This window comes from Bidens hawaiensis, unplaced genomic scaffold (assembly GCF_021521415.1).
Source record: "Bidens hawaiensis isolate Kalapana, Puna unplaced genomic scaffold, B.hawaiensis_p1.1 tig00001143_1, whole genome shotgun sequence".
Taxonomy (NCBI): domain Eukaryota; kingdom Viridiplantae; phylum Streptophyta; class Magnoliopsida; order Asterales; family Asteraceae; genus Bidens; species Bidens hawaiensis.
The window spans coordinates 2,687,120-2,697,154 of NW_027491065.1; the positions used below are offsets into that span (position 1 = coordinate 2,687,120).

The window sequence follows — 10,035 nt, forward strand, 5'->3', positions numbered from 1 at the left end:
TATTTCCAGCGATAAGGATGAAGCGCCGGTGGAAGAAATGGTATCGGAGATCGGCGGCGGTGGAAATCAGAACTGGTTGCGTGATTACGTGACAAGTTGGAAGGTGGTGGTGGTTAAGGGGTATAATTGTAAAAAATATATTTTCTAAGAATTTGAAAATATAGACGGAAAATGTAGGAAACATAAAAATACAGTCTCTCAAGACGGTTTTTTTGAGAAAATTTTTTTTTTGAAAAATTTGAACTTTTGCTCCAAGATTACAAATAATTTGGACTTGCACGGCATTATTTTCTCAAATCTCGTCTTTTACCTGACTTTATTTCAAAATCTCGTATTTATTTTTATTTATTTCCAATGCATCTTGACAGTACAAATTATAAAAGATTTTGAAGAAAAAAGAGATATTTTGGGAGTTATCTCTATAAAAGGGTATTTTGGGAATTTCTCCGATGAGAAAATAATAAAAGCGTGGTACTTTTAAATGTCTTTGATTATTCCGTCCGCCGTCACCGGCTCAACAACACGGCCAGCAACCGTCGCTTAAAAGCAATCCTCTTCATCTTCAAATTGATCAATGTTATTTAATCCTCTACGAATACGAATACGAACTTGTTCATTTCACACTCGAATTCCCATCTTCTCACTCGCTACTGCTGCAATAACAGGTATTTTCAATACAAATCCAACACTGATTTCGATTACATCACTCCATCGTTGTACCTTTTTAAACACTCATCACTGTTATTAGGTTTATATTTTATGCTAATTGTGAATGGATTCCCAATTACCGTATTATGTTTATGTCTATACCTATTGAATTCGTCATATTATTCTATTCAATTCACCCACTGTTAGATGTAGATTTTATGCTTATGTACGGGTGAGCACCGCTCTTGCTCGGTTTCGGTTATTAACAGTTTAGTTCATAGATGTATTTTAAAAATGAAGCTATGCTTCATGTAAATTTCAACACAAAATTTATTCGTACAAAACATAAACGACTTCAAGGCCAGTACAAGAACTAGTGGACCCAAAAGTTGGGCTGAAATGTTAAATCGCTAAGGCTATGTCTATGTGTAGTGGGGGGCTACAAATTTTGTGTGTGTGTGTGTGGGGGGGGGGGTATCAGACATGTGGCGCCTAGTCATCGAAGGCATAATTTTTATTTTAGGGGTGTAGTGGTGTTGTAGCCCAATATATATATATATATATTACACTCAACATATTAAAAAATTATTATTTCCAAACTCAAACCCGATGACAAAGGTATGCCCCCCCTCCCCCCCCACTTATCACCCTTTTGTAGCCTGGGGAGAGGGGGGCGGTGTTGTAGCCCCCTTGTCGCCCACTAGACTTGGAACGGACCATACTTGAACTTACAGGTTAAATTGCTAATGGGCCATACTTGAGATTTGTTAATCGGTTCGGTTATAAAAAAGAGGATAACCGAAACCGAACTAAAAAATCGGTTATTCAAAAAATTAACTGTCGTTATTGTTTCGGTTCGGTTTTTTACGGTTAAATAGGTTTCGGTTTGGTTAATTAGGTTTTATGCTCACCCCTAGCTTATGTGTATCAGTATATACTAATAGTAACGTCATTGTACTAGCAAGGATGGATCCCCAATCACCTTGTGTGCTGGTACTACGCGGAAAATCGGCAAGTGAGAGGGAACTGGTAAAGACTTTGAAGGAAAATTCATCACTTAAACTCGCAGATGATGGAAAACTGTTGACGTTCTTGCAATCTGATACCGGATGGAAATCCGAGAAAGATGAGTTTAATTTTGACACGTACATGGCTTCTCTTATAACTACATGCTTTGGAAGAGTTCTTCTTTGGTCTCCACGATTACCTTCGACTCAGGATGTCGTCTCTCTGTAAGTGCAAAAACCTTTTCTGATTCATATTGTTTGTATTGTGTATTTTTACTCACTAAATGTTTTATGGTTTATGCAGAAACTTTTCTGAGATTCCAGTAGGTTCTGTGTGCATTGCAGATGTTCAATTCAAAGGAAGAGGTGTGTAACCAACCAACCAAACTATCTAAATTAAAGATATTATAGACTCATAGAAATCGTTCAATGTTACAGGTCGTTCACAAAATATATGGGAATCTCCAAAGGGTGGTCTTCTCTTTTCATTTACAATCCAAATGGAAGATGGTCATGTGGTGCCACATGTGCAGTATGTTGTGTCTCTTGCTATGACAGAAGCAATTAAGAATCTTGCTTCAGAAAATGTAAGCTTGTTTGTTTCTACCAGTTTCTTGTTTAATATTGTTTAAGTTATAACTGCCATTGGTGTATTAAGCTCCACTTAAAGATATCCATCATATGATAATAATATTTGTTTTGTATTATCAATTTCAGGGCATCCCACCTCTGGATGTTAGAATAAAGTGGCCAAATGATCTTTACTTGGATGGCCTCAAAGTGGGAGGAATTTTGTGCACGTCAACATATAAATTTAAGAAGTTTAATGTCAGTGCTGGTATATTTCTCACTTGATCCATAGCAGTTAATGAGAACTTAGAATTCTGAAATTTTGGATTTTGGTTTTGATACAGTATTTTGATCTTCATTCTCTGTTTTCAATTGCAGGAGTTGGCTTGAATGTTGACAATGATAAGCCAACAACATCGTTGAATGCAGCCCTGCGGAAGTTGACTTGTGGTTACCGACTTAGCAGAGAAGATATTGCTTCAGCTTTTTTTAATAAATTCGAGCATCTTTTTCATATATTAATTAACCAAGGTGAGTAGTAATTTTAGATAAAGCTAAGCCTTTTTTACTCTTCCCATAAAGAAAAAAGTGTAATTCATGGTTTCTCATAATAAATGTAGGCTTTAAACCCCTTGAGGAGCTATATTACAAGGCATGGCTTCATAGGTACTGCTATAGTGCTGTACCTCATCTGACTATATTATAGATTTATATTTGTTTCATCATTGGTCTTGGCCCTGTGCAGTGGGCAGAGGGTTACAGTCCAAGATCCAGAATTGCTATTGGAAAATGTAGTTACTGTTCAGGTATCCTTGTTGATTAGATAATCAAGAAATCTTAATCGCATTCCTTTAATTACATGTATAGTTGTAGTCAAATAGTGAACAAGTTAAGATCATACAACACACATTATTTGATTGCCACATATTTGTAGTTGGGAGTCGCCAACATGGAGTTGTAACAGTTTCACTTGTTAATTGCAGGGGTTAACATCTTCTGGATATTTATTGGCCATTGCTGATAATGGTGAGATGTACGAGCTTCATCCAGATGGCAATAGGTAATATATGCAATACATGCTAGTATGCTACATAGATTTTTAAAAATAACATAAAACAATACAAATCTGACATTATGAAAACATTCAAGAGTGTTAAATTGTTACCTTTTAACTTCAAATAATATAAACCATCGCCTCACTAGTATTGAAGATATGTGTTTTGTTTGTGCAGTTTTGACTTTTTCAAAGGACTGGTGAGGAGAAAGCTTACATGAAAGACTTGGACCGGTTGCTGATACTTCATCAGGTAACATTTGTAAAAGGAGAGAGCAACTTTGGTGCATTAATTTTAGGTGTGTGTTTCTGGTTTTTTTTAATAAAAAAATACAGTCTTATACAAACTAGGGCCAGTTTTTCATTTTCAATCGCCCTTTTAACTTAAAAACTAGTTTGTACTTTTGAATAGGGAAAATAGATATAAAAAGTATGATACTTGCCATGGTACTTATAGTTTTGTAGTTCACTTCAAGATGGCATCAAACATATGGTACATAGTCATATGTCTCATCTCACCTAACTGCCTTCCGGTATAATACTATATATGCCAGCACTATGTACAAGGGTTTACGCGATTCTCACAATTCTCTGCTTTGCTTTGATTTGGTTTTCATATGCCTTCAGAGGTTGAGATCGATTATGAATCAGATCTTCCGCGACCACCAACTTATGTCGAATATTTATAAAACTAAGAAAAAGAAGAGAAACAATATACTCATTGCATATTTGTTATTACATAGTGAACCAAAAACTAACAAAAACAAATATAAATCCAAATATTACATAAAAAGACTTCAAGAAACAACCTATCACACTTGTGTCCATCCAATTATTCTAGCTTGTTAGGTTTTAGGCCATAAGAAAGTAGATGCCATGAGGTGAAGTTTTAGGCAAAAATATAGTTGACCCACACCAAAAAATTTAAAATTTAAAAAAATATATATATTTTTTCTTTTTGGAGCCTGGAAATCAAGAAAGTAGATAGGAGAAGAGATTGTAAACTATGACAACTATGACTATGAAGATAATCTGATCAGTTATGGAGATACCCTCACTTTTGTCAACCGCATCATTTAGATTTGAAGGCGAGACCTTGAGTTCAACTGAATATGATCCTTTATCTTCTTCTTGGATATCCGGTTCTATGTTTATCTCCCCAAATGCAGATCTGAACTCTCCATAGCTCCATTCCTTCACTCAAAACTTGTTAGTTGTAACATACTAAAACGCCAAATCATTATAGCCACAAGTACTTGGTTACGAATTACCTCAACTTGTTCTCCAATGGTGAAGATAATGGTACTAGGGTCAGTGCGGAATGAGAACGGCCCATCTTCAGACAAGAGACGGAACTTGCCAATCTCAGTTGGGAGATGAAGGCCGACAGCAAATGCAGCTGAATCCCGTTTTGACCCGTCCAAGGCACGCGGAGTCTGAGATGAGCGTGGGGTGTGAGGTTGAAGAGCTGAGTTACTATGCTTGAATATGGTCATTCTTGTTTCGTTTTCCTTTATTTTCTTTCGAGGTTGTTTACCACCATGGGTTCCCATGATCTTGGTCACCTCTTTCGCGATCACTTCGAGCTTATTTGCGAGGCTTTCGGTTTTTTGTCTGCAAATGAACATTGGAATGGCATATATTAGAGCATTCTCATCCCACTCTCTATCCCTAAACCAAAAATTACACTAAAACTCACTATATTTTCTCTTTCTATTTCAATTAAATAATACTTCTTATAACTTTTATTATTATCTTTTCTCTTTCCTTCACTCACAACCACTTTCCAAATATATTAAAAAATTATAGGGGATGAACAGTAACTTTTCAAATATACAGAAAAATTACTACTTTTTCTAAAATATAAAAACTCTTCACTCACAACACCTGAATCACTCTCTAAATTATAAAAACACCCCTCACATAAATGAGGGGTTGGATGAGAATGCTCTTATTTCATTTTTTTTACAGACTACAGATCACAACTTATAGATATTTATGTTATGCTATACTTAGTCGTTTGTGTAAAACCGAAAAAAGGTGTTAAACTTGCCGGAATAGCCCAAATGATATACAAATGCATAATAGCTCATATATTGTATTGTAGTTATAATAATAATAATATTGTTTTTTAAACTCACAATTTGGCTAATTAGTAAAATTAGTTGTGGTGTTGCTAACGATTTTGATTAGAACTAATAAGTTGGCGTTTAGGATCCTGCTTTTTGGTTAAACAGTGAGGCAAACTACTAGTAATGGTTTTTTGGCAAACTACTAGTAGTGGTTTTTGGCTTTTTGCTATGCGTAAACCAAAGCTAAATCCTTGAGAAGTTGAAACCGAATCAAAGTAAACTATTGATATTTTGCCATGGGTACTAGGGTTAGACCCAAATCTTTTTACTTCTGTAAGTTGCAACTTATTTGGCATGCATTAACTTTAGAGGAAAAATAAGTTTAGGCAGAGAGAACAAACAAATTTACAAAAATAATAAACTAGTATGATTGTAAGTTACAGATTATTGATTTTCTTCTATTATTATGATTAAATGGATAGTCTGCCGAAGGATTTTTAAGCCGATACCCGCAAACCAAACCCTTCATTCATGTTCCAAGGAAAAACCAAAAGATACACACCCGCAAACCAAATTGTGTGGTGGTGAGGTTGGAGATGTGTCACCATTTAGAGGGGAATTAGCCCTGCTAACGATTCTGGTAGTGTCAAATGAGGTTCATGGAGAGCCAACAAGGGCGAAGTTTAGTAACCAGAATCGATGAACATAAAAAACAAATTTAGATCATAAGCTCGATCTCTATAATTTTCATTAGCTTGAAAATTACATTACTCAAAACTATTTTTAATGACATAACCCACAAGCTTGGGTATATATATTAATTGGTAAAAACAAATCTAAATAATAATTAATAAATAAATTCCTTGTTGTCCAAGTCATTGGCTCGACTTGTTCACAAAGTAATTTATTTCATGTAAACCAAGTCACATGCTCAATTTGAGAAACAAGACACCAGCCCATCATAAGCTCGACTGGTCGGCCCAACCCGCCTCATTGACTCGAGGACGGGAATTAAGTCCAACACATGGTTCATGGGTATGTATGTTCTTTTTCAGAATTATGTAATGTGATGTGTTGGTGCATACACGTTTGATAGCTCTTTTATTATTCTAAAACTATAAATATGTTTTGTGATAGCTAAAGCGTACGCACACGCACACATTATACTCATAAATATGCACTTTCACCCACCATGAAACCTTGAACCCTGAACCTTATGGGGAGGGTCACTTTTTTTTTTAACGACCAACTAAGTAACGCCGGGTATTCCGTACACGGCCCCCATTGGCTAAAGGTAGCCCGAGCTGGCCACGAGTCCGGACGGACGGAGCCCCTAGCGGTCCACCAATTGAGGGATATAAAATCTGACTCCCACGCCCGCCAAACGACAACGAGGAGCCGGTAAAACAGAGTGAAATTAGGACTCAAACCCTGCTACCATATAAATTGGTGATAGTGAGGTATCCTTTGGTAAGTATGTGGTTTAAATATTTATGGCAAATAATTATACATGCATATTATGGTCCACCCTATAATATGTTCATAGGGTCTCTCTCTCTCTCTCTAATATGTTCATATATATATATAGGGTTTGAATCAAATACAAATCAAATTAACGTGCTAAACGTGAGAATCAAGTAGATTAATTATGTAATTACATTATAGAGTAATTACGTAATTATTCTATGATGTAATTACATAATTACTCTACTTGATTCTCACGTTTAGCACACTAATTTCATTTGTACGTTAACTTTCTCATATATATATATATATATATATATATATATATATATATAGGGGTGGGATATAGAGAGAACTTCTCTTAAAGAGAGAACTAGAAAACTAATAAAAACTATTTTTAACTTTTTTTTAAAAAATATTTTATGATTTTTTTTTCTTTCCTCTTAATAAGATGATGTTGTTCTTTAAAAAAATTGTATACACAATAGTGTTTTATTGCATATAATACAACACAATTGCATATATGTATTAATGTGTATTGCATATATACAATAGTGTTTTATTGCATATAATACAACACAATTGCATTATACAATGCACATTATTGAATATATGCAAATACAAACACAAATAATTGTACTCAAAACAAACTATCGCATATACGTAATACAAAACTAATACACATATGCACTATATTGTTTTTTTGGTATTTTTGTATATAATATAACACTATTGCACTAATACAATACAAAAAATTGCGTATATGCTATTCAATATTATTGCACATATCAAAATACACACTAGTGCACATATGCAATAAAAAAAGTCGATGTATTGCATATGTGCATTACAACGAGTTTTTTTTTTTTATTTTTTTTATTTTTTTATTTTTTTCGAGTGAATGGTAACAAAATGTAAGAATAATGGAAAAAACTGAAATTTAAAAATATTTTTTTTAATTAAATTAAAAATATTTCTTTATTAGTTATCTAGTTCTTTCTTTAAGAAGGAGTTCTCTTTTGATCCTCTCCCTATATATATATATATATATATATAGATGGGAAACACCCGAGATCATGTATGAACATTGTTTTCGCTCAAATTGCCTTCCGTATAGTCCAGCCACAAGTGAAATAATCCAACTTACCTCTGGTTGAATTTTCGAAGGAACTTATAAAAGCGATAGGTAAATTACGACTTTTGGTGACGTTGGAAGCTCAATTGGTCTAAATGAGGACGAGACACTTCTTAATAGTCTTATCTCCTTCCAAGTATAATTAGTGTGATCATTAGAGGATCGAGACTATGCACTATCGTGTGATCATGGTATCAACCACATGTGCAATAATGAAATTACCAGCTCCTAATGGCATTGCCATAGTACACCAGATGTCGTCGATTGGATTCAAGCGAATATGGAAGAGCAGGGCACGCAAAGTGCATTGGATCTATAAAAGACGAATCCATGTCATTCAAAATTGTCCACAGTGATACGAGACACCTAGACATCAAACTGTGACATATTCACTTAGACACCTACTAGATCACATAACGTCTGTACCATGTTACCCAACCGAGCATACCCTCGTTGCTGATTCGAGCATGAATCCTGTTGTACAAACGAAAAGAAGTCTGGCACCGGATAGAAACCAAGCCAAATGTGAGGTGCACACGTTATTACAAGCGGACACACACAGGTAAGTCAAATTCCAAATCTGCTGGGCCGCAACAGCATAGTTATGGTACAAATTAAACATGCCATGGGGAATGTTTATCGATTCTAAAGACTTGAAGATCTACCGAAGGATTATTAATTATCCACTCGCGGAAATAGCTCTTAAGGTCAACTATCTGATCGGTTTTCGCTTCAAATGTTTGCTAGACGCATATAAAGGTTATCATCAATACAACGATAGCTAGGCGGGTAAATTTTTCATGAATCAAATCATACTAAACATGGAAGCACCATTTCTTTATAAAATCATTATAATAGATTTAAATTCAATTATTAATTGTCAAGAAATGAACAAACCTGAACATAAGATATTTGTCGTCATTCTTAACCTCTTTTCTCCTTTCCACAGCCGCCATGGCAGATTTCGACCACGCAAACTCCTCCCTATCGCCGTCACGGCTCCACCTCTCCGCCAACAATCCAAAACAAAACTCCGCCTCCGTAAACGCCACTTGCAGCTCCTCTGGCGATACTCCGTGTCCACCAACCCTAAACACCCCGAACTTCATTGCAGAATCCAACATCTGTTGGATCGCCTTCTTGTCCTTGGCTTTAATCAACCGGTATTCAATCTCTGGAATCTGCGGTCGAGTCATATCGTCTGGAACGTCAAATTCGGGGATGTTCTTCAACTTGTCGAAAGAGGGATCAGAGCGGGCGGGGATCCGGGAATTGGGCATCGGAGAAGGAGGTTGTTGCACTGGTGTGGCTGTCGATAGGCGACTCCGAATTCGGTCAATGACCATAATAAATGGATGGTTGTGTCTGGGGAATATGTTAGATCAAATGGGAGAGAAATGAGAGGATGATGCATGGGAATTATAGTAATTGCATATTTGCCTGGCGTGTTTTGTGGTATGGCGTACGTCTCCTAGCTTGCATTGCTTGCTTGTACGTTTGGATGCTTGTACTTTTCAAATACAAAAATAGGATAAGATAATATATATTTAGTGATCAACACACTCTATCTTTGTTATGCATAAACTTATAAAATTGGAGAAAATTGTTATAAATATTATTGTTGTGGTTACTGAAAACTGGTTTTCATTATTGATTTCAGTAAGTATTTTACTATTAAGAACCAAAGTCAAGAGCAACTAAAATTACTCTAAGTTAATTTCAAGTTTTACAACTACTTTCAACCAAGTAGTAAGTTAAAATCAACTAATCAAGTTTTATTTTAAGACTCAAGAGTGAAGTTTACATCTAATTTCAGTATTATAAAAGTAAAAAAACTGTAAAATAAAAAGTTGAAAAAGAAAGGTACTAAACTAAGAAGGATGCGGGGACTAGATGGCTGATTGGTTTTTTCGCTCTTGATACAAGTAGTTAAGGAGCACGAGTCTAGTCGTCTTGTCTCGCAAATCTCCTCTGGCACCTTGGCAGTGATGGTCAAATGATTATGGTCATCTCACCTTTGCCGTGGTTGATTTTTGTTTTGTTTTGTTTTTTTTTGTTGAACAACCAAGACACTATATAGATTTC

At 35.4% G+C, this 10,035-nt stretch overlaps 2 protein-coding genes across 3 annotated transcripts; one reads left to right on the forward strand and one right to left on the reverse strand.

The window, feature by feature from the left end:
• The first annotated feature begins 1,614 nt into the window (after positions 1-1,614).
• LOC143560493 (biotin--protein ligase 1, chloroplastic-like) lies at positions 1,615-4,865 on the forward strand. Of its 2 annotated transcripts, XM_077048792.1 has the most exons (10): positions 1,615-1,880; positions 1,960-2,021; positions 2,094-2,242; positions 2,373-2,493; positions 2,604-2,756; positions 2,846-2,891; positions 2,971-3,031; positions 3,209-3,285; positions 3,458-3,532; positions 4,360-4,865. In XM_077048792.1, exons 1-9 carry the CDS (start codon positions 1,615-1,617, stop codon positions 3,498-3,500), a joined length of 978 nt encoding a protein of 325 aa, XP_076904907.1. In that variant the 3' UTR covers positions 3,501-3,532; positions 4,360-4,865. The 2 variants fall into 2 exon arrangements, with proteins under 2 accessions (XP_076904907.1, XP_076904901.1); XM_077048786.1 differs by lacking the exon at positions 4,360-4,865 and having other exon boundaries at positions 3,458-3,715.
• On the reverse strand, positions 4,252-9,146 carry LOC143560090 (uncharacterized). Its single transcript, XM_077048476.1, has 3 exons — positions 8,848-9,146; positions 4,551-4,893; positions 4,252-4,473 (listed from the first exon to the last, which is right to left on the reverse strand). The coding sequence occupies exons 1-3, from the start codon at positions 9,144-9,146 to the stop codon at positions 4,252-4,254; spliced, it is 864 nt and encodes a 287-aa protein (XP_076904591.1).
• Positions 9,147-10,035: the final 889 nt, after the last annotated feature.

Coding starts and splice junctions, on each gene's coding strand:
- LOC143560493 (XM_077048792.1), top strand. CDS start 1,615: ATGGATCCCCAATCACCTTGTGTGCTGGTACTACGCGGAAAATCGGCA. Junction 2,243..2,372: donor AGAATCTTGCTTCAGAAAAT/GTAAGCTTGTTT, acceptor TATCAATTTCAG/GGCATCCCACCTCTGGATGT. Junction 2,757..2,845: donor TCATATATTAATTAACCAAG/GTGAGTAGTAAT, acceptor TAATAAATGTAG/GCTTTAAACCCCTTGAGGAG.
- LOC143560090 (XM_077048476.1), bottom strand. CDS start 9,146: ATGACTCGACCGCAGATTCCAGAGATTGAATACCGGTTGATTAAAGCC. Junction 4,894..8,847: donor GACAAATATCTTATGTTCAG/GTTTGTTCATTT, acceptor GTTCATTTGCAG/ACAAAAAACCGAAAGCCTCG. Junction 4,474..4,550: donor CCATTGGAGAACAAGTTGAG/GTAATTCGTAAC, acceptor TTTTGAGTGAAG/GAATGGAGCTATGGAGAGTT.